The sequence below is a fragment of the Globicephala melas genome, chromosome 12 (assembly GCF_963455315.2).
Source record: "Globicephala melas chromosome 12, mGloMel1.2, whole genome shotgun sequence".
NCBI lineage: Eukaryota > Metazoa > Chordata > Mammalia > Artiodactyla > Delphinidae > Globicephala > Globicephala melas.
Genome location: NC_083325.1, coordinates 45,343,511 through 45,368,762, shown reverse-complemented (window position 1 = coordinate 45,368,762; position 25,252 = coordinate 45,343,511). Strand labels below are relative to the sequence as shown.

Sequence of the window (25,252 nt, the reverse complement as noted above, 5' to 3'; positions counted from 1 at the left end):
GCCACAACTACTGAGCCTGCGCTCTAGAGCCCGCAAGCCACAACTACTGAGCCCGCATGCTGCAACTAGTTAAGCCCACGTGCCTAGAGCCCGTGCTCCACAACAAGAGAAGCCACCGAAGTGAGAAGCCCGAGCACCGCAATGAAGAATAGCCCCTGCTCACTGCAACTAGAGAAAGCCGTGCGTAGCAATGAAGACCCAATGCAGCCAAAATAAAAATTTTAAAAACTGGATCCATTCCTCCAATCAATATGAAAAGATGTTCCATTAGAGAATTGCAAACTGAAACTATACTGATACATATTTCTAACCTATGAGGTTGGCAAATACCCAAATGTTTGACAACTTTCTCTAATGGCAGTCTCATACATTACTGGTATATACTACTTACCTATGAAGGGGAATTTGGCAGTATCTAGCAAACTTGCATGTGCATTTACCTTTTGACACAGCAATTCCACTTCTAGGAATCTTCCAAAGTGAAACAGGCAAAAATACAAAGAGCACGAAGCTGTTCACTGCAGCACCCGTTGTAATAGCAAAAGACTGGAAATAATCCAAATGTCCGTCAATAGGGGGAAAGGCTGAATAAACCATGGTACATCAACATGGTTGCTGTGAAGAGAAATGAGGACTAGCTCTATATACTCTTATAGAATTATCTCCAGGATACATTAAGTGAAAAAGATACAGGAAAACCGTATACACTATTCTTTTATTTATCTAAGGGCAGGCTTTGAAAATATATATGCTTATGTTTAAAACAAACTTTAAAAAACTATTAAAAAAACTTCCCTTCTGAGAGCGAGAAAATAGGATGAACAGGGGACAGAAGCCAGATTTCTCTGAATATTTTTTTTAACATCTAACTTTGAATCATGTAAACACTCTGATAATTATAAAGCAAAATTAAAATTTAAAAATCCTTAGAAGACTGAAAATGAAACATGATCCTGTACATTCAAGTGACTTTAAAACATAGCAACTTGACTGTATAACCCTAGTGAAATATATACCTAAATATACAAAAAGAACTGAGGGAGGAAAATTTTTAAACGTTTTTACTAATATTATTAATGGTAATGTAGAAATTGTTATTGTGAGACTACTGTGTGTGACTCTTGTATAAAACAAATGCGTTATAGTTAGCATCACTGAGAAGTAGGATTTTCAGCATATAATAAAGGAAATACACAAATGTAAGATCACTGAAGTTGAATTTTAAAAATGTAGTCCTAGATCTGAAGTATCAATTTCCAGAATATGATGAATGCAATTAACATATACTTACTTCTTAGCTCTGTTCACTGAACAAACAATGATCAAACCAGTAGAAATGAACAGCGCTAATGCCAAGATTACTCTCTATGTGTATTATAGTCTATATAATACCACTTCTGAAAAAGTAAACAAAGCTCTTTAGAAAAACGGCTAATTTCGGGTCTGAGGAAGGAAATATACACAATAAACCTGGAATATCTTACCATCAGAAAACCAAAGACTACTTAAATGCTAGTTTAAAATGAGACAATGGGGCTTCCCTGGTGGCGCAGTGGTTGAGAGTCCACCTGCCGATGCAGGGAACACGGGTTCCTGCCCCGGTCTGGGAAGATCCCATGTGCCGCAGAGCGGCTAGGTCCGTGAGCCATGGCCGCTGAGCCTGCGCGTCCGGAGCCTGTGCTCCGTAACGGGAGAGGCCCGCGTACCACAAAAAAAAAAAAAAAAAAAAAAAAGAGAGAGACAATGAGTATCAATAAGGGTAATAACTACAATGGATTACAATACATAAAAAAATCCATGTTTATGTTAATATTAAAAAAAAAACTTATCAATCATTTTTAAAAGACATTAGAGTGACTTCCCTGGTGGTCAAGTGGTAAAGAATCTGCCTTCCAATGCAGGGGACACGGGTTTGATCCCTGGTCAGGGAACTAAGATCCCACATGCCACGGGGCAACTAAGCCCGTGCTCCACAACTACGGAGCTCACTCGCCTCAACTAGAGAGCCTGCATGCTGCAAAATACAGAGCCCACGTGCCCTGAATCCTGTGCACCAGAACCAGAGAGAGAAAACCTGCATGCCACAACTAGAGAGAAGTCTGCACACCCCAGCAAAGAGCCCATGAGCCACAACAAAAGATCCTGCATGCCGCAACTAAGACCCGACACAGCCACAAATAAATAATAATAAATCAATCTTTAAAATAATAATAAATAAAAGACATTAGAGAATCAATTCATTATCCAAATGAACCAAGCGTTTTACTGTTTTTCCTGTATGTATTAGATGTCAGGGTAACCAAATACTTAAGGTAAGTTCTCTTTTTGAAAGTATTATGGCTAATAGATAAATAAATCTATAATTAATTAATAGATCTAGCTAATGATCACCAATGGCTGCCAACATCACCAGGAGAGATAAAGTACTCAGCATCTATCAAGTAGTACTGTAAGGAGAAAAAAAAGTGTATGAGAATCAAATGTGAATCTGATCAAGCCTCTACATCCAGGGTTGATTTCATCATCTGTGCAATCATCCAGGGCTCTGTACTCAGAAAGACCCCATCTTTGGTTTAATGTTCTGCTGTCCCCATCTTGAAATTTGAACAACGGCCCCATATTCTCATTTTGCACTGGGCTCTGCAAACTATGTAGCCAATCCTTGTCTACATTTGACTACCAATTTATATGAAATAAGTGTAGTGAAGAAAAACATGGCTACACCAAATGTAAGACCGAAAACCATAAAACTCCTAGAAGAAAAAGTCGGCAGAACACTCTTTGGCATACATCATAGCAATATTTTTGGGGATCTGTCTCCTAAGGCATAGGAAACAAAAGCAAAAAATAAACAATTGGGACCTAATTAAAGGAAACCATTGACAAAACAAAAAGACAACCTACTGAATGAGAGAAATTATTCGCAAATGATATGACTGACAAGACATGAGAATCCAAAATATAAAACAGCTCATACAACTCAATATCAAAAAAACAAATAACTCAAATAAAACATGGGCAGAAGACCTGAACAGACATTTTTCCAAAGAAGACTTAGAGATGGCCAACAGGCACATGAAAAGATACTCAACATCACTAATCATGAGAGAAATGTAAATCAAAACTACAATAAAGATATCCTCACACCTGTCAGAATGGCTATCATCAAAATGACCACAAATAACAAATGCTCGAGAGGATGTGGAGAAAGGGGAACCCTAGTACCCTGCTGGAGGAAATGTAAACTGGTTCAGCCAGGACGGAAAATGGTATGGAAATTGCTCAAAAGAACGAAAACAGAACTACCATATGATCAAGCAATTCCACTCCTGGGTACATATCCAAAGAAAATGAAAAGACTAATTCAAAAAGATACATGCACCCCGATGTTCTGCTCAGCATTATTTACAATAGCCAAGATATGGAAGCAGCCTAGGTGTCCATCAACAGATGAATGGATAAAGAAGATCACACACACACACAGACTGGAATACTACTCAGCCATAAAAAAGAATGAAATTTTGCCATTTGCAACAACATTGATGGACCTGGAGGGTATTATTCCTAGAGAAATAAGTCAGACAAATACTATATGCTATCACTTATATGTGGAATCTAAAAAATAAATAAATGAATGAATATAACAGAAACAAACTTACACATACAGAGAACAAACTAATGGTTACCAGTGGGAAGAGGGAAGCAGGGGACGGCACAATAGGGGTAGGGGATAAAGAGGTACAAACTACTATGTATAAAATAAGTAAGTTACAATGATATACTGTACAGCACAGGGAATACAGCCAATATTTTATATTAACTTTAAATGTTGTATAAGCTATAAAAATACTATGTAGTACACCTTAAGCGAATATATTATTATAAATAACTTTACTTCAATAAAATAATTAGAAGTTTAACTATTAAAAAAAAAGATGTCTACAAATTCTTTGATACTTCTCCCTTCAACAGGTGGAGACTAATTCCTCCACTGCAGTCCCAGCTTACAGTTTGAATGCAATCTCATGATAGACCCCTAGCCATAACCACTCAACAAGCCACTCTTGAATTCATTACCCACAGAAACTGTGTGAGGTAAAGTTAATTATTATTTTAAGCTGCTAAATTTGAGGCAACTTATTATACAGGAATATATAACTAAGACAAGAAAAAACAGAAGATATGTTAAATGACAGCATGGGTATGCAATCAGCAAAATTTCAACTGTGGGAAACTCTATAAGAAAATAACCTCATACCTTCAACCAAAAAATTTTAAAGAAATAAAAGTTCACATCACAGTGATATTTTTGGATCCGGATTTAAGCAAACCATTAAAAAAGCTATAGAACAATTAAAATATGTAGATACTGATTGGATATTTGATATTAAGAAATTATTCATTTTTAAGGTGGTATAATGATGGTATTATCATTATGTTTTTTAAAAGGGAATCTGTGGGCTTCCCTGCTGGCGCAGTGGTTGGGGGTCCGCCTGCCGATGCAGGGGGCGCCTGTTCGTGCCCTGGTCCGGGAGGGTCCCGCGTGCCGCGGGGCGGCTGGGCCCGTGGGCCATGGCCGCTGGGCCTGCGCGTCCCGAGCCTGTGCTCCGCGACGGGGGTGGGGTGGGGGTGGCGCGTACCGCAATTAAAACAACAAAAAAAAGGGAATCTGTGACTTCTAAAGATATATACTAAAATATTTACCAATGTTATGTCTGGAATTCACTTCAAAATGCTATGGAAGAAAGGCAATTGGTGAGGAAAAGGAAATAAGAGTGGCCATGAGTTGATAATTATCAAAGCTGGGTGGTGGGAACATGGAAGTTCATTATAAAATTCTCTATTTTTTATAGGCTTAAAATTTTCCATAATAAAGTGATAAAAAAGTATGCACTTGCATCAACATGCATAAACAAATACCACACTATGACATTTAAGAGTGGGCTAATAAAACCAAATAATTACAAGCAAGATGAAGACCATAAGGATTTGAATGTTTTATTGTCTAAAATAAAGTAAATAATTTTTACGTGTCAAAACTAAAATCCAGACTACACATTACTAACTAATGCATCTATTTATGGAACTACTCTGGCTTGCAATTGATATCTTTGGCACATATTACTTGATCCAATATTCCAAAATAACCTCAAAAGTATTAGGCCTTCTTTTTAATTGTTTGATTCAAATCATAGTCATATTTAAACACCAGATGGACTTTCTTCTTCACCTATTCCATGTTAGAAAAAGAGTGTAAATTAACACCTTATAATGACTCACGATAGACTTTTATCATCCACATAGAAAAGCAGTGAAGAGAAGGTTATGCTAACCATTTGATGGTAAAAGAGACATAAACAGATGCTATTCACAAGTCTCAGTGTGCGAATGGCAATTACCACCTGTTCTGCTTCATCTATTAGTGCTATGCATGAAAAAGAAGCCAAGAGACAGAAAAATCATGCAGACACTAATTTTTTACTGCAACAATGGTATTTTAAATTCTTTCATTAAAAACATACACAATACATAGTTATAACAGGGTAACTACATAACTAACCTGGACTGAGACCAGATGACTAGCACAGTTCACAAAGGTCTCACCTCCATTCTCTTTTTTCCTGTACAAAAAGGAGGAAGGGGTTGTTTGCTTTATGCAGATGCCTTAGGAAAAGAATCAATCCAGAAATGCCTCATTATTTTTCATTCCTACCAACTCAAAATTTGTCATAACTCATGGCTTGAGCCTGGCTGGAGGTATCATTAACATGATAAAGAAAAGGCTTGATCAGGTACAAAATTGTAAAGGTGGGTTTGATTTTAGCTATGATAAAACAAAAACACTCCTCAAAGCTGTATACAGATTTTTAAAAACCTTAAGAGAAAGAAAATATTCCAACATATAACAGAAATACTGGGTCTGGATGATAGGACTATGGCTCCATCTCTCTTCCTCCCTTTTCTTGCTGAGTTTTAAGATCTTTAAAAAGAATTTTTAAAATCTTTAAAAGACATATATTAGCAAAGGGACAAGTTAACAGATGCCCCTTACTTAAAATGTTTTATTCATTAAATCAACTGCAGAAACTATGTACTTAAAATCTGTGCCTAAAGTATATGTTTCCATAAAAAATATAATTCAGACTGGCCTCCTCTCAGTGTAAACTACTGACATGTTATTACAAATAAGACTATACATTTTTCTACCAATATGTCACAAAAATACTAAGCATAATCAGTTCCCTGTCTCAGGAAAACCACAGGTTTCTATTAACGCTAACAAAAAAAGAAAACAAGTTTACTTACTGCCAGGTATTATGTTTCAATGACCACTTGTCATTTAATAACAATAACAACAACAATAATAATAAATACAGATGAAGATAAACTAAGAGAAAAACAAACAATGGAAGAGAAAGCAAAACAAAAAATCTCAACAGTTGCACACAGGAATATTAAATTTTCCTTAAATGTTTTGTTAAAAAATGAAAAAGGATAAAAATCACCAGGTGTGTTTATAAAACTACTATGATAGTCTCTCAGTCTTCAAACATGGGCCATATTTATTTTACCTGAAGTCATAAACACCACCTTCTCCTAGAGAGACTGTGTAGGTATAAACTCAGAGATCCAGCATTAGCTCTAGATAATGCTCTAGATAGAATATAGCACTCCTTTCCTGATGAGGGGACACCCATCTTTCAGATAAACTACCCAGGTCATATAGAGTCATGAGTAATGAAATCTCTTGGTTTGGGCTCTTACCTACACATAGTCTTGACACCTCAGTTATGTGTGACTAGCTGCTTGGGAAAAGAGAGAAGGGAGGAGCCAAGTGCTCTAGCACAGGAAATTCAGGGGAATTAATAGTACCAAAGGTGTTTCTATTATGTTCCCAGCTCAAAGGTAAAGTTTTAGAGATCCCTTTGGCTTACAGATCCTCTTTATTTTTATTTATTTTATTTTATTTTTTGCGGTAGGTGGGCCTCTCACTGTTGTGGCCTCTCCCGTTGCGGAGCACAGGCCCCAGACACGCAGGCTCAGCGGCCATGGTTCACAGGCCCAGCCGCTCCGCGGCATGTGGGATCTTCCCGGACCAGGGCACGAACCCGTGTCCCCTGCATCGGCAGGCGGACTCTCAACCACTGCGCCACCAGGGAAGCCCCAGATCCTCTTTAAATTGAGTATTTGGATAGGCTAGCAGGCTGCGCTTCCATTTACTTTATACAGAGGATGAACTCATGAAATTGGAAGGCAGTGTGCAGTTTTACTGGTTCTTCTCACAAATTGTTAGATCTAAAACACTTGATCATAAAACTGGAAATGGCTACATTACTAGCAACTTCACTAGCCCTTCAACCAACCATTCCCACTATTTAAAACCTTTCCACAATAGTACTAGGGACCTGCTAGCAATAATCGTACTGAGAGTGCTTCTTCAAACATATATTTCTATGACCAAACAAGAAATATAATTAGGGGAATATACCTCCAAGAATATAGAGGAGTATAAAAATGAAGGGCAAAGTTTTAGACAGATTTTCTCAACTTCTTTCTATACCCCTTGCTGATGGAACCAAGTCCACTGTTCCAGAGAAGATACATAATTATTTACATTCTTATCACAGTTTTTATGATAAGTTTTTGAGGACCAACAAAATACAGTAGAATTTTAGAGAGTAACCAATCAAAAATACTCAGAGGTCTTGAAACTGTACCTGGCACGATACTTGAAGATCTATAAAACATGATCTTCATACAGGTTTACAGATAGACAGATGGGAAGAACAGATCTAAAGTTAGAGATATCAACTGATCACGTGACATAAATGTGACACTTGGGCTGCCTCTCAAAGATTATGAATGTCATAGGTGGTCATGGGACAACAGAAGTGTATAACTGATCTGGGAAGTAGGGCCACCAGAAAGCTCTATATCAAGACACTTGCTACTTGGGCAAAAGGGAGAGGGAAATGAAAAAATGAAGTTCAATGACTATAACTATATACAATAACACAAATGAATCTGAAAATGTGCACAAAAGTAACAGGAAACAAAAGACAGCATAGTGGATGATTCCAGGAAAAACTGATTTTTGGTGCTAGAACCCAGAAGAGTAGTTACCCTTCTGGCAAGAGCACAGTGACTAGAAGGGCCACAAAGGGAACTCCTAGGATGTTAATAATTCTGTTTCTTGAACTGCATGCTGATTATGCAACGTTTTCACTTTGTAAAACTACAGTTGACCCTTCAACATGTTTGAACTGGTGCAGGTTTACTTATACACAGATTTTTTTCAAAAGTAATACTAAAATACTACACAATCTGCAGTTGATTGGCTCCATCGTTGGATGAATCCATGGATATAGACAGTTGACTATAAGTCATATGGAGATTTTCAACTGTGCAGAGGGTAGGCGCCTATAACTCCCACGTTGTTCAAGGGTCAACTGTAATCTGTCTGTATACTTATGATTTGTGTACTTTTTTATATATGTGTTAAATGTCAATAAAAAGTTTACTTAAAAAAAAAAAGAAATGATGTCCAGATTACCACTATTACATCAAATGATCACAGAAAGATGTCCTATGACAGGAAGGATCAGCAGGAAATATACTTAAAGGACAACATCAGATCAAGGAAGGGTAAACTCTTGACAATTGTTATTAAAACCAATTCGCGTCCTGCTCTGGATATGTACCACCATTAGAAAACTACTGTATGGAGTTCTTCCTCAGGTTCACTGTGACCTCAAGAGTATTAAAGCACCATGGTGCATGTAGGTCAGAGCTTAAAGTTCACACTAACTGGATGTATCATTTTGATCAGAGGCTGTGACTATAATTCACCCACCTTCAGGTACTTTTAGATTAGACTTCTCACTGAGTCCTTGTTATTAGTCATAAAAATCATAAATATTATATTATAAAATAGTCTGAAAGAAAGATGCATTTATACAGTAAGTAAAATCATTTATGTTTTAAATACTAAGGGTTTTAATGTATCTGAAATATTTTGAGATTTTTAAGAATAAAAGCTCAGTAAGTTATGAGTAGTTGAATTTATTACATATTTGAACATGAACAAAAACACATGAAAAGATTCACCCTCAAATGTAAACATTCTATGTACAATGGACCCTAACAAAAAACTGGTTATATAAAAATCAGAGACTTAGGGTTTGGAAAAATACAGACATTTAAAAAATATTACATAGTACATACTTTTTTAGAATTTAGTAACTATCAGAATTTCCACCTGTTTTTCCATATCCACCCTTATCTCTGCCTGTATAACTGCAGTCAAACTCCCCACCCCACAGGCAGCAACTACAGCCCTAATCTGTGCTGAATTTAGTCATCCCCCTGGACCCTAATGTCTCCATCATTTGGTACGCCATCATCACTGCTTTTACCAAATAGCAAGCGCCTATCAGAGATGAATCTGGCTAACCCACTCCCATCTATTTTAAGTCACAGCATCCCAATAGGACAGAATATTTGCCCTCCTTTGGATCCCATCTCTAGTTGTCTATCACAACATTAATGCATTCATAACCTTTTTCTCAAGACTATTGCCCACAGTCTCTTAACATAGCTCACCTGTTACGGTGTTCAGTCCTCTCTGACTCTAGATTCATATCGAGCAATTGCAAAACCAATGAGGCAGTGTCTCATTAACCTAGGATGTTAAGGTTTAAATTTCATGGACTATTTGATAATGTATCCAGATAGTAAAAAAGAAACCCACTATAACATTAATAGAACTAGCAATCATTGCTTCACAGGATCAAAGGTGCCCTCTGATTTGGAGGCTGAATGGAGCTTCAGTTTTATTTGATACTGAGCAACTCAGGAATACATACCTTTCTTTAAAGATGGTACCACAGAAATGCCTCTCCCAGCCTCCTAATTAATACTGTGTAAAATGCACATTTATCTCAATACCAACCTAATTCTTTTTTTTCAACTGAGCATATCTTTGAGTTTAGGTCTGTTCTTGCCTTTGCAGAAACAGGAATCTTTTTTAGCCAAAGAGAGTATCAAGGAACTGGAAAAAAAAAAACAACAGCAAAATGATTCATTTTCTATAGTCTTTAAAGAAAGAATTCTCCCCTGAGTTTACCTGTGAAAAGCCAATGAATTTCAACTGAATTAAGAGATGAGAATAGAATATAAGATAGTTCTTTTATAAATATAAGAGATATTTAACTCCACTGTGTATACACATCCAGTGAAGTTTTATGCATTCCCTTCTAAATACTAGCCCTAGGTAAACAAAGAATCATAGGTGGAAATACACCATGTTTAGCCACAGTTCATTAACAGAATAAAGCAGAAAATTGTTAGGTAATTACAACATAAAGTGTACTGATGATAAAACTGCAATAAAGTAACACTAGTGAGGTTTATACTTTTTTACCAGGGAGCTTAGTTGTAAACATTTGCATTAAACTACTGCCCTCTAAAATCTAACCAACCACACAAAAATCATCTTTTGTGACAATAAAATCGTGAAGAATTTGTACTCCATGGCTCCTTATCTTGGTGGTTTTCAGAGTAAGACATGACCTGTGTTAAGTAGCTTCACTGATTTCTCCATCTTGAATAACTGCCAGTTCTGGAACTTCATTCATCCTCAAAACCTCTGCATAGAGCAAATAATCATGTAGGCTTCTGGGAAGTGGCAACTGACAGATAAAACTGTTAGATCGTAGGTGCTCTGGTTTTAGACTGGACCGAATTTCCAAACGACAAAGGTGGGTCAGGGATGGAATAGAGGCTGGAGAAACAAACAGAAAAAGGAAGATTAAAATGTTTGAACCAGAAAGATATAACAGTACATTAAGGTAAATGCCCTTTTTTCCCCACGTCTGCGTAGTAGAAGAGAAGTGATATGTTACTTAGACTTACTTTTGAAAATAGATTACTTGGGCCAGGATGACCAAGATAAACTTTATTTATTTATTCTTTTTTACAGCCTTCACTGGGTTCTTCTTCCTCCGATTTCTGGCCACAAATTCCAAAGTCAGTACCCAGGGCCATATAAAACTAAATGTTCAAATTCTAAATTTCTGCCAATACCAGTTCGGACTTAAGAAATGGGTGATCTAACTTTAGAAATGATAGAAGCACACAGTAGCAAACGTTACTTCCCTCTTACTCTCATTGCAAATAGTCTCCAGGCCTACCACATTCAAGTGAATAAAAATGTAGCTTACATAAGTTTTGCTCTTTTTATCCATGATACAGAATGAAATTTAAAAATTGACACAGAGAAAAGGACCATCTATCAAATGCCTACTATGCTGTATGCCGATACACATCCTCTTTTTATCTTCATTAACCCCCGTGAGGTAGATATTATCATGCTCTCACAGAGATAAGAAAACAGAGGTTTAAAAAGAGGTTTAGGGCTTCCCTGGTGGCGCAGTGGTTGAGAGTCCGCCTGCCGATGCAGGGGACACGGGTTCGTGGTCCGGGAGGATCCCACATGCCGCAGAGTGGCTGGGCCCATGAGCCATGGCCGCTGGGCCTGCGTGTCCAGAGCCTGTGCTCGGCAACGGGAGAGGCCACAACAGTGATAGGCCCGCGTACCACAAAAAAAAAAAAGAGAGAGAGATCAACTGTCTCTTAAAAATGTGTTCTCAACTCAATCTGCAAGACAAAATAGCTACACTCTGATACTTCTTAGGTAGTCTAATTTTGAACTCACTGCTCACCACTGCTTATTAAAAATTGAGTGGAGTGTTATAATATTTAGAGAGAACTGCTCAAAAGTGCACACAGGTCATCCATCCCTCCAGATATTATAAATCTAGCCCTGGTCAAGTCAGAGCAACAGAGACCTGAGAACCAGGGCCCACTTAAGAACTACTTTTACTGAATTATACCTTGGTATGACAGCAACAGTCCACACTGAAGACTGGTAACATAAAATTCCAAGAAGCCATGGCTACCAAGATGTTGCCTAGGAAACTGTCCATCACAACATCCAAGAATATCTGTACTTCTGAGCAATGAGTTTTTTATCTTATGAACTCTGTAACCTAGTGTCAAGAACTAGAGAGTTCAGTCAGAGCCAAATTTGCAGAGTATCCATAGACAAGTTTCAGATTACCATGATAAGCTTTCCCTGACTCCATATTTTTCTTCTGCTTCCACTTTTTTAAAAAAATATTTAATTAATTAATTATTTTTTTATTTTTGGCTGTGTCAGGTCTTTGTTGTGGCACATATGATCTTTTGTTGCAGCGCTCAGGCTCTTCAATGCAGCGTGCAGGCTTCTCTCTAGTTGTGGCATGCAGGTTTTTTCTCTCTCTAGTTGTTACGCACGGGCTCCAGAGCACGTGGGCTCTGTTGTTTGTGACACAAGGGCTCTCTAGTTGAGGCGTACGGGCTCAGCAGTTGTGGCACGTGGGCTTAGTTGCCCCGCGGCATGTGGGATCTTAGCTCCCCAACCAGGGTTAGAACCAGCGTCCCCTGCATTGGAAGGAGGATTCTTTACCACTGGACCACCAGGGAAGTCCCTGCTTTCACTTTTAACTTCTGTTTTACTGTTTTGTGATAATCTATATGTATAAACTGTTTTAAATCCTGTTTAGAACAAACCAGAGGAACACTGAAATGAATAGATCAAGAGAGTTTCAAGGAGCCATTACAGGATCCTTTGTACGATCCAGATACATGTAATTCTCTGGATAGAATTGTTCATATTTGATCATTAAAGGTTCAGGATAAACTAAAGCCAAGTGCTTTTATCCATAAGAACATAATTAATTACCTAGACTTGATCTTGGTCAGTTGGGCAGGGGCTGGCAAATTTTTTGATTAAGAAGTCTATTGCTATGTGCAGTTAAACTGATGTTTCTAAGAAGTATATATAGGCACGTGATCAAAAAATTGTTAACTGCAACCAGTCAGTAAATTTTACCTGGTATACATTTCCTTCCTAAAGCAAAAGAACTTTTGAAGACAAATCTGACTTAATGATTAAAAGATGAGCAGCAAGACTGGTTGTCTTTTTTATTTATAAGGGCAAGCTGCTATTCCCTTAAGGAGGAAAAGGGAGAGGAAAGCAGAATTTTGAGCGAGTATAAGGCATCTCCAAGACTTGAAAAGGGCTTAGGAAAAGAATGGAGAAAATCTTTCCCTTGGGATAGATAATGGTATACCTAAAGAAGCTAGGGAGCTGAAATTATCTAGGGGCTTACAAATAGTGGCAGAGCCACAAGAAGCATCTTTTCCAAAATATTTAAAGAAATATATTGAGGGCTTCCCTGGTGGTGCAGTGGTTGAGAGTCCGCCTGCCGATGCAGGGGGCGTGGGTTCGTGCCCTGGTCCGGGAGGATCCCACGTGCCGCGGAGCAGCTGGGCCCGTGAGCCATGGCCGCTGGGCCAGCGCGTCCGGAGCCTGTGCTCCGCGGCGGGAGGGGCCACAGCAGTGAGAGGCTCGCGTACCGCAAAAAAAAAAAAAAGAAAAAAAAAAAGAAATATATTGATAAGGCAGTTTTTAATACCATGATAAGTTACTGGAGAAAGTGAGGTGAAAGCAAGACTGCCATACATGTAGAGAGGTAATCAAAGAATTGTTTTGCTGTGCTCACTTCCATTGGTATTAAAACCCTGGTCATGCTTCTGCTTACTAGAAATCCTCACCTCAAAATCCAAATAAAGGAGGGGAGAGTACAGATGACCAACACACGGAAACTGAATATCCTAAAAATTGAAGAAAAAAGGGGAGCTGGGTACCATCAAGACAGCCTTGAACTACAGAAAGGAAGAGAATCACAATCCCATTTGAAACTTGGGCAACTGAGTAGATGGGCATATCTTTTCTTTCCAGCCTTACTAAAATCTAGCATTGTAATGGCTCCCATTACCTGCAGAAGAGGAACCACTGAAGAATATTCTGAGAAACCTATATAACTAAGAGGAAGAACACAAGTGTTTCCTAAGTAGTTTGCAATAAGAACAGGGTTAAAAAGTCTTCCTGGTATAGGAATAAAAGGCCTTTGTAACACTGGACAACGCAAGAGTCAAGGTGGATCAGGGTTTCTCAACCTGGGCACTAGTGACATTCGGGCCAGATAACTCTTTGCTTTGGGGGGCTGTCGTGTGCACTGTAGCATATTTAGCAGAACTTCCCTGGCCTCTATCCCCTAGATGGCAATAGCACCCCTACCAATTGTGACAACCAAAATATCCCCTGTGGGGGGGCAAAATCACCCCTGTTGAAACCTCCACTATGGATGAAACAAATAACAAAGAGCTGCCAGGGATAACTCACTTTCTTGGTAAACAGCACTCCCAAACCACCGCACATCCTGAACCAGGAAACAGAAGGAACACCAGGATTTGTAGGAAAAATGATAAATTCAAATTTGGATATGTCAGAATGTGGGACACCAAGTGGAGATGTCCAAAAGTTAGTTGGATATATGGGACTGGAACCAAGAAAAGAGGCCTTGGCAAGAGAAATAGACCAGAAAAGCATTAGCTACATTAACACCTTTGAAAAAGGCTTTTGTCAGCCAAAATAAAATCCTCTTAAGAGATGATGATTATTATCCTACACAAGCTCTACCTAGTGCCTAATTAAACAAGAAGCCCTTGATGGATTTAGTCTACTGCAGAATAATGTACTCATGCACAATTCTTACCTTCATCTGGACAAACTTGCCATATGTTAGAGTCTTTAAGGTAAACTCTCACATATCTTTACTAATTGATAGGTTGCAATAATCTTCCCATTTGGTATATTCTCCTTCTTTCTGACTTTTTGTTCCCAAATCCATTGCCCCATATTCTATCAATTAAGAAATAGATACTTCCTGCCACTGCACATACATAATTAGCAAAAGCAGATGCAATTCTCACATGCATGTGAGTTTTCTAACGTTATCATTAAAGAAATTCTGTTCTGGAAGGCTCAGAGACTTCCAGATTATACTTCTTCTTCAACAAGAAACCTCACTGACAGTTTGAATACACCTCAGTTCAAGAGCATATTTTCCTGAATGTCTTTTTTTGATTGAGAATATTTACTTAAATGTAATCTTCCAAGAAATTAGAAGACATTTCTACATATGTGTAAGTTCACTTGTTAAAAACCTATTCAATATGTTTTACGAAGAGTCACATTTCATGTAAAAATAGCAGTGAAGAAATAATTTTCCCAACTTAAGACATAATTTGGTTAACAAAATAGATTAAAATAAATCTGAATAAGTAAATAGAAACTGTGCATATATTAAGTAAATAGAAACTGTGCATATATTTAGTTTAATCTGGTTTCCTTGTGTAAAATCTTCTACTGTACCCTCTTTATTTTTTTTAACTAGCTTAAAAACTTTTCTTTAAAGCGAGGGTAAACTGATAATTTAAAATAGTAATTTAAAATATCAATCAATTCACAGAATTTCCACCCAGCTCACCTCCATAGTTATATCTTACCAACACACTGGCATACATTCAGTAAGAAAAGATAATGATAAAGAATGGTGATACTTCCTTTTAGAGATGATAAATACTATAGAGAACACAAATCAACACACACTCCAAAGAGGAAAATTCATTTAGCATTTTTCTAACCACAAATTAAATATTCACTAACAAGATTTTTAGGACTCAATTTTGTTTGCGTAACCCTTACTAAAAAATAAAAGGATATCATTAATATATCAGTAAACACCTGCTATTCTTTACACGCTCCTTAGGCTAAACTTATAAATCAAGATATGATTTGTGTTGAAGGAAATTACTATGACCTCCCTTACAGTCCCATCCTTTCCCCACATAAAGAAAATGCAGGGGACTTCCCTGGTGGCGCAGTGGTTAAGAATCCGCCTTCCAATGCAGGGGACACGCGTTCGAGCCCTGGTCTGGGAAGGTCCCACATGCCGCAGAGCAACTAAGCCCGTGTGCCACAACTATTGAGCCCACGTGCCACAACTACTGAGCCCGCGTGCCACAACTACTGAAGCCTGAGCGCCTAGAGCCCATGCTCTGCAACAAGAGAAGCCACCACGATGAGAAGCCCACACACTACAGTGAAGAGTAGCCCCTGGGCTTCCCTGATGGCGCAGTGGTTGAGAGTCCGCCTGCCGATGCAGGGGACACGGGTTTGTGCCCTGGTCCGGGATGATCCCACATGCCGCGGAGCGGCTGGGCCCGTGAACCATGGCCGCTGCGCCTGCGCGTTCGGAGCCTGCGCGTTCGGAGCCTGTGCTCCGCAACGCGAGAGGCCACAGCAGTGAGAGGCCCGCGTACTGCAAAAAAAAAAAAAAAAAAGAGTAGCCCCTGCTCACCGCAACTAGAGAAAGCCTATGTGTAGCAACGAAGACCCAACGCAGCCAAAAATAAATAGATTTTTAGAAAAAGAAAATGCAAATGATGCCCAATTTAATATATGTTCTCCAATGACTCTTATCACTTAAAATTACAACATAGCTAAGGAAGGAAGAAAAGAAAAGGTAGTGAAGTGTATTTGAAAATAGTGCTTTCTTTTTTTTTTTTGCGGTACGCAGGCCTCTCACTGCTGTGGCCTCTCCCGTTGCGGAGCAACAGGCTCCGGACACGCAGGCCCTGCGGCCATGGCTCACGGGCACAGCCGCTCCGCGGCATGTGGGATCTTCCCAGACCGGGGCACGAACCCGTGTCCCCTGCATCGGCAGGCGGACTCTCAACCACTGCGCCACCAGGGAAGCCCGAAAATTGTGCTTTCTTACCAATATGTTGCTGTAGAGTCCAAGAGGAGTTTGAGGCACGAGCAGAGAGCATCTTTTCAACAGCTGGAGGAAGCCTCCTCCAATTAGTAAACTCCAAAGTGAAGATAAGGATGTCATCGCTGATTGAGTCAATCCTATATTGGAAAGATATTAACACAAAATTAGACACAAAATACACCAAGGTTCACCCTGAAAACAAACACCACATAACCTATTCTTACAACATCTTGATATGGAAGGCAGACAAAGAACTGCAGCATAGAAAATATTCATGAAACTAGAGGCAAGTTCAATGGACATGAAAAATCAGCTATAGTTGCTACAGGAAACTCAAGTGACTGTGCATGTTGTTGTCCAATGGATGACAAAAGGAGTTTCTACTCTTACAGAGGGTAGGAATTTTCCTTCCCATTCCCCAGCAGCAGTGGTAAGAAAAGACAGATTCAGTGTCACTGTCATTAGTGGATTTGCCATTATTTCCTCCCAAATGGACCATCTTGCCAAATCTAGATTGGTCATCCTCACAGACACATAATTTAACAGTTCTGAAAGGATAAAGCCCAAACACCCAAAGCTGTCCCTAAACTGAGTGCATGAGAGAGATGGCTTGTTTCTGACCAGCTCTCAGAGATGTACTACAACTGTTCTCCTATAAGAACCTTTCCCATTATATTGTAGATACGGCTCTAAAGGACGTATCAGAATAAGTTGTCTATAAGAACTGAAAGAAGTTGTTGAAGACAAGAAGTTCTCCTTCTATTTTTTAAAAATAATGTCATATTTCCTACCAACCCACCCAAAAGAGACTTCCCAAATTTTATAAGCACTTGAATTCTAATAGAAAGAGCACTGACCCAAGAAAAGCTCTGATTTCTAACATCACCTAAGCCCTAGATCCTGGTCTCTAAAATGAGAATAACACTTAACCTACCTATTTTAGGGGACTATTCATGAAAATAATGGAGACAATATAGTAAACAGACTTTTAAAACTATAAAATGTTATATAAATATTTGATATTACTAGAACTGGTTTGAAATTTTCAGTATTACATTTTCAGTGGGCCTTATAACATTGTACACATGAAATTTAGTCAAAGCTTAAAGAGAACTCTAAATTCTAATAAGATACTTATTTTGTACTCAACTAGATACTCCCCTACCATCACATTGTTTGAAGAAAAATAAAATCATTAGGGTCTCTGGTGATTACTTCAAAAACAGAAATTCTTTTCAAGGTCACTTTTTTGGAGACATTACTGAGCAAGGACAAAATAAGGGAAAAATAGAAGTAAAGAAACTGAATAATACTCTAAACCTGTCATCTCAAAGACAACTTATTTCTCGTAATTCAGGGTCAAAGTATCCTTGAAATGACTGATTAGAGAATATGAAAATTATTTCCTAAAATCTTAATTCTCTAATATGCAAACTTATATAAGGAAGAACTTAAACTGTAGCACAAATGCTTTGGGAAACATTTTACTTCTCAAAAAGCTCTCAGTGAAGTCACGATTTATCAGAAAATACTGAGAATAAGTGAAATGATAAAATATATTCAAATGCAAACAACCTCCTTCACTTTCTAGGAACCCCACACCAAAGGTTACTTGGTTCTGGTTGCTAGTTTCTTTTTTAATGGTTTCATTTTTCTACCTTAATGTGCTGTCTCACTGTGGCCAAAAACAAAGTCATTTTTGTGCAGTTATCTAAACACACACATAAGAAATAAATCTATTTACACAGCTTTAGTTAATATAATGTTGAGTTTATTTTACCAATCCTGATAATGGCACTGAAAATGTATTGTTACTGTACTACATTGACTGTTACGTTGTACAAAGCAGTTGTAAAATCATAAACCTGTGACAGTTAATCAACTAAATGCACAGATGACATTTACTTTCTATCATTCATCTACTGCATTGGGGGTGTGAGGGAAACCTAGTCTTGCATTTAAAGCTGAAAAAATATTTCAACTCTGCAGATTATATTGTGACAGGCAATTATTCAGCCAGATACATCTTTAAAGACTGTTTAAGACAACCAATACCTAGGAAAGACATTTATAATTTACATGACAAAGATTAAGCAACAGACTTATATGTTATATAAATAAGATATAACCAAAATCCACTTTAACAACATATTGACGTTTTTATGGGATAATTATTTTATAACAGCTCTTTGAATGTAAATTTGATCAAAGAAAGCAAAACATTCATCACATTCAGCGTAAACACTTGCGTTATTCATTCAATAAAAGATCAGTAAGCAAAAATTTGACCATGTTAAGCATTTTTATTGCTAAAGTGAAATTTTCCATCGTATTTTTTCTAATGAATATAAAGTGACTAAAGTTACTCCTTCAGAGTAAAATGTATGCAACTGGCGTTCTCAATTCAAATAGCTGAAGTTTTACAATTTACTACAAAATAATTTGTAGTTTACGGTTTATTAACTCTTTTCTATCCTAATACATCCAATAAATATAACACAAACCCAGTGGCTTATTACCACAAAAATTCTCAAATGGGCTAGTCACATGGGGGGAAGGGAACCCTGTATAAGAACTAGGGATGGGAGAGTATATTTTACAAAGCCTTTTGGGAGGATAAAGCAAATTCCCTTTCCTTCCAGCAGTCTATGTAGTGGTCTGAGGAGGAAAGGAAAAGAAGATACATTTAATTTTTTCCCTGAATAGGTTCTTCCTAATTTAGGAGTAGGAAAGAGCAAGAAAAGTTGGCCCAGATCCCCCTAGGTTAGGCAAGGGATTAAGTGAATCCCTAAAATTAAGTGATAAAAACTACCATATCCCTGGGGATACACAGGGCTAAGGCAGCATAGCACAGGGGTTACAAAGACAGACATGAGTTACACTATTAGACAGCCTGAGTCCAAACCTAAGCTCTCGCACTAACTAGCTGTGTGAGCTTGGGCAAGTATGTTAAATACTTTGTGCCTCAATTCCCTCCTCTATAAAATATGGATAATGGTATCTACTATGTTTTATATTAAATGAGCTAATAGTAAAAAATTTAAAATAGGACTTCCCTGGTGGCACAGTGGTTGAGAGTCCGCCTGCTGATGCAGGGGACATGGGTTCGTGCTCTGGTCTGGAAAGATCCCACATGACGCGGAGCAGCTGGGCCTGTGAGCCATGGCCGCTGAGCCTGCGCGTCCAGAGCCTGTGCTCCACAACGGGAGAGGCCACAACAGTGAGAGGCCCGCGTACCGCAAAAAAAAAAAAGAACTTAAAATAGTACCTACTGTGTATCAGGCAATATTTTAAGTGTTGGTTAAAGAAATAAACTAGAAACCAGAATGGAGCATGAAGGCTGAAAGTAATGGGCAAGTAATATGGAGTCGAGTTAGTATCTTCAGTAGAAAAACACAAGAAGCATGGCTGAGAAGAAAGTGGGTGCCTTGGGAATAAGCACTAAGTGAAGTGACAGAGGAAAGGAAGCACACTGTCAGAACTGCCCACAGCTATCTAACGTGTTGGTTGGATTTACAGTAGCATTTTGGGGAGTGAATCCTAGAACGGTGAGGGGTAACTGCTGTTAGCTGTCAGGAGCCCAGACACGACAATAAAATTCACTAAGTAAAAAGTTAAGGGTATTTAAATAGCTTTGTTAATAGCTAGATATAGCATTCATTAGTGAGCGTTTCTATCTCAGTACTGAGTGTATGTGTATGTGTGCACATGTAAAAGGGGATTTGTTAGGACAAGTAAACATGCACAAATAACTTTTAAAAATTAGATTTCTCAATGAATTGTCAATAATTTTTAAATCTCATTCAATTATCTAAAAAATACAATGGATTTTTATAAAATTTTATTGAAATGGTATAGAGGGAATTGCAACAGTGAGTGATTTGACAGATAACTATGTATTAATCAGCTGCTGGAGACAGAAGTAAATACAATCGGGTACTCAAACCACTGGAAACTATAAACAAAAAGTAAAGTGGCGATCAGAACATGTATCTAAACTTTGCTTTACTTCTATATTCCTCAAACCACCTACCAGAAAGCAGTTTTTCCTCACAAGCCACATATCTGAAACATTTAGTATCAGAAAGGGATGATAGTCCTAAGCATAAAACCTCTGCTTAGTGAAAATTCTTGAATTCTATATTATGGCAGACATAATAAAACGGTGAGATACTGGGATCCTGCCAAACAAAGATATGTTCTTCACTTACAGATGGAGAAGCCACTAGGCAGAAGATGGAGTCCCAGAAATGCAAACAAAATGTACAAGTAGGAACCACTAGTGTTGCCTGCATGAATACCAAAGAGGACCTCTTTTGAAAAGCAAAATTTAAATAACAAAATATCAGAGCACTCTTCTGCTGAAATCCAAAATCTCAGTATTTGTCTAAACATTATTTTGGTAAATGGTAATTTTTGAAGCACAAAAAAGAAATCTTCTAGATGTTTCATTGAAATTTCATAAAATACATTTAATTTTTATGCTCTTTATATTCCTAGAGACTTTTATTCTATTTCCTCATTTGACTCGAATTATCAGGCCAAAAGAGTTCTCTCACCGCTACAATTACCTTCTTGGTCCATCTAGACACATAACTCTTGAAAAGGTTGGTAAAACAGTTTTTATCCTTTTGCCCTAGAAAATTTCTGACTCAACTTTCATATAATCACTCATAGGGGATGCTCTTCTGAGAAACCACTTGAGGTAAAGAGTTATTTACTCAGCTACTTCAGAAATCAGTATTTATTGAGGGAGACTAAGTTCAAGTAGACAAGTTGCTATAGGATAGGAGTATTCAATCTACTTGACTAAGGGATGCTAGAAATCTCCAAAGCAGCTACAACCATTCTGTCACAGACATTTTAAGAGCAGCGTGAAGGATGGCCTAAGTAGAAGAAATAACCCTCTCAGGAGGGTTCACTGGCACCCATTCCTTTCTACTCCCTTCCAGCCACCTCTGACCTTTTTCCAGGACTCTATCCTTACACTCAATCTCACCATTAGCAGCCCCCCCAATTCCTTCACCCCAACCCAACCATCACAGTCAAAACACACACAATAACAACCTCCTCCCAACATACGGATCTCAAGAAATTGGGGGAAATTAAAGGTAGTACACTCACGCAAAAAGAGTAAAGTCCACATGGTAGGATTTCTTACCAAGTACTGCAGAGGAGATTCAGTGGGTCAAATCCAGCAAGCAGCAGAGATGGCAACCATTCTTTATATTTTGTCTGTGCTTTAACTGCATGACTTATAAATTCAGATATGCGGCTCCATGATGTCAATGGGCAACATTTCTTCAAAAAGTAGCGAAATACTGAAAACTTCTCATACTTCAGGCAGTATGCCAAATGAAGTTCATTTAGCTGGGCTCCATATTTCAAAAGAATATTCACAATTCCAAAGAAGTCACAGCTCCACCACAAAAAAGAAAGAAAGGAAGGAAGGAAGGAAGGAAGGGAGGGAGGGAGGGAGGAAGGGAGGGAGGAAGGAAGGAAAGAGGAAGGGAGGGAGGAAGGTAAAAGAAGGGAAGGGAAGAGAAGAGAAGTTAGATTTTCACATTAAAAAAATAATTCTTACAAAGTTAACAGTAGTTACAACTGGAAAATAAGAATAGCAAATGGGATAGTGGATGATTTTTACATGTCTCGTGGATTGAGACTAGTGGACCAGAGGAAAGGGAGGGTTTCACTTTTTAATTTACACCATTCTGCATGGTTTTTAGTTTCCAACTATGAACAAGTCGTGTCCTTAGAATTTAAAACATTTATCTTAAATAAGTTAAGTTTTAAAATTATCATTGACAAGTAGAAAACTCTTTTCAAATTGTGATTTTTTTGCACAATTAAGTATCCATAGTACAAAATATTTGCTAAACAAAGTTAATAAAACAATGTGACTGGTCCCTAAAGACAGATGATTCAGTCTAGGAATCTCCAAGATACCACTTCTTCAACAATACTTAGTCAATCTCCCTCTTACTTTTAAATTTCTAATGGTAAAAAGCAATCATATAGAAAAGCTTTTTTTTAATGAACAAAAATTTAACTTACAGCTTTAGATTTTTTAATTAATCTTCTTTATAAAGTGTTTTACAGAATAAATGTGTTATCATTTTATACCTATTGAATTGGTTACTTTAAAAAAGAAAACATTATCATCCAATACTGCTAAGTTGTGGTTAAAATGATTGAAAATAAGTGTAACCCTTTTATGAGAGAGCTAATTGGCAAAATGCATCAAAAGAGGGCTTCCCTGGTGGCGCAGTGGTTGAGAGTCCACCTGCCGATACAGGGGACACGCGTTCGTGCCCCGGTCCGGGAAGATCCCACATGCCGCGGAGCGGCTGGGCCAGTGAGCTATGGCCCAGCGTCCGGAGCCTGTGCTCCGCAATGGGAGAGGCCACAACAGTGAGAGGCCCACGTACCGCCAAAGAAAAAAAAAAAAAAAAAGCATCAAAAGAGGTTTCATAGCAAAGTTATAAGGAGCACACAGACTGGAGCCAGAGTGCTCAGCCACTTACTAGCTGTGTGACTCTGAGCAAGTTATTTAAACTTTCTGGCACACAGAACTAGCATTATGTAAGTATTTGTAAAATAAAATGATATGTAAAGTAAAATACCACACAAATTAAAATACAATATAATGAACATAAATCCTGGGAATTTATCCAAGAGACAAAATAAAAAAGAAATTATATCCTATTTGCACAAATATATTAACCACAGTATTGTCTATAATTTTTTAAAAACAAATTTTTAAAAAACAGAAATTACCTAAATGTTTAACAGAGGAGCAGTAAGTGCAAAATATGAGTCATCAAAAACTACAATTCTGATGGTTGTGTGACCACATTTTAAAAACTGTTTATGATATAATTTTAACTGTAACAAAGCTCAATAAACATGTATGTTCATTACACACACAACTATGAAAGAAAATATGCAAGAATAAAATTAGTCTCCCTCTGAAACTGGCATTAATGCTATTTTAAATAACTAGAAATAAAAAAGAAATATTTCATTAATCATAGTATTATGGAACTCTACATAATGAAGTCATAAAAATAAGAGAAAATGAACATAAAACATTTAAACCATTGTCATGGGAGACCTCCTACTTCTGAGGACTTATGTATAGAACCTGAAATCAAGGTTTTAAGGCAGTTAAAACACTATATACATAAGTAAAATGTCACCTACCCCATGTAAATTTTTGTAAATCTATTTCATTTGTTCTCCAATTTGTGCTCTTTTCTTCAGTTAAAAGATTAAACGGTAATTCTCTTTATTATTAATAATATGCATAGCAATTAGAAAAGAAAAATCTATAATTCTTAAATTTCTTTATAAAAAGTAGTAAATTCATTGTCTGTCTACCATATATTGCTATTTGTTCCAGGAAACTCCCATCATTCATATCAGTGTTCTTGAAAAGAACCCTGTATGCATGTATTTTTTCTTCTGGCTCCTTTCAGATACAGGAAAGCTGAAAGAATTTGTTGCCAACAGTCCTGCACTACAAGAAATGCTAAAGGATATATTGATACTTCTGACCGATGGTTCTAAACAGTTATAACCAATATAATTGGTTTATTTCAACTACTTCGACCTCATTTAACTAGCTTCTCGTTATTACTACAGTTATTACTTGCTGATTCCACTACAGAACAATCAACACATGATATGGACTGTTGAACACATTCCAGTAAACATGTAGGTAAACAGTGGGAAAAGCTCAAGACATTGCCTCATTACAAATGTGATACATAATTCTCAAGAAGACTTAATTTTCAAGGCATCTGTGTTTACATGTACAATTCAGGGACTGGCTAAACTCTTCCCTCAAGCAATTTGAAACCATCAATGGCCTAACCATAGATACTTTAGCTCTTAAAGAGCAGTTTTTCTGGTATAGAATACAAAGGTAAACGGGAGCCCTAAATGCACCCTGTTAGATTAAGTGCTACAGATAGCTAGAGAGCCTTTTTTCTGTTTAGAATAAAACTACAAAACCAAGAGGCTTTCTTATTCAAGTTTCGAATATAGCAACGAGACGTGGCTCATGTTAAGAAAATTTTAAGGACAAGGCCACAGATAAACCAACCATCCATCTCTAAATGTGAGAGGAACATGTGCACATAATTCCCTATAATAACAAACTTTATTGAGTATGTATTCGGTACCAGAATAAATGGTATGTTAAATGTGTTACACCGAAGATTTGCCTTAATCTTCACAATCATCCTAAAAAGTAAGTTTTATTATCATCTCCACTCTAGATGTAAAAACTGGAGCTTAGTCAAGCTAGTAATTGGTAGAATTGGGATAATAATATCAAACCAAAATCTAACAGTGAATATGATAGATACAGCAAATATCTGAAATATCTCTCCTACATTATAAAAACCAAACACTTCATGAAACAGTCAAATTGAGAATTATTTTAAGGCCAGACCTATGTTTCCCAAAGTATGTTCCATGGAACACTAGTCCCTGAAAAATGATATATGAGAAAAAGC

General features: G+C 37.6%; 1 protein-coding gene across 10 annotated transcripts in view; it reads right to left on the bottom strand.

The window, feature by feature from the left end:
* Window positions 1-442: 442 nt before the first annotated feature.
* Window positions 443-25,252, bottom strand: part of ASB3 (ankyrin repeat and SOCS box containing 3) — a 151,296-nt gene continuing 126,486 nt past the window's right edge. For 7 of the 10 annotated variants that reach the window (XM_060309202.1, XM_060309206.1, XM_060309201.1 and 4 more), the window contains 3 exons: window positions 21,889-22,146; window positions 16,731-16,864; window positions 9,044-10,783 (listed from right to left, as the gene is read on the bottom strand). In XM_060309202.1, coding sequence (XP_060165185.1) covers window positions 10,578-10,783; window positions 16,731-16,864; window positions 21,889-22,146 — 598 coding nt within the window. In that variant the 3' untranslated portion in view covers window positions 9,044-10,577. Of the gene's footprint in view, window positions 547-599; window positions 616-5,459; window positions 5,622-9,043; window positions 10,784-16,730; window positions 16,865-21,888; window positions 22,147-25,252 lie in introns of those variants that run through there. The other 3 variants (XR_009566129.2, XR_009566128.1, XR_009566130.1) reach the window with 3 other exon arrangements.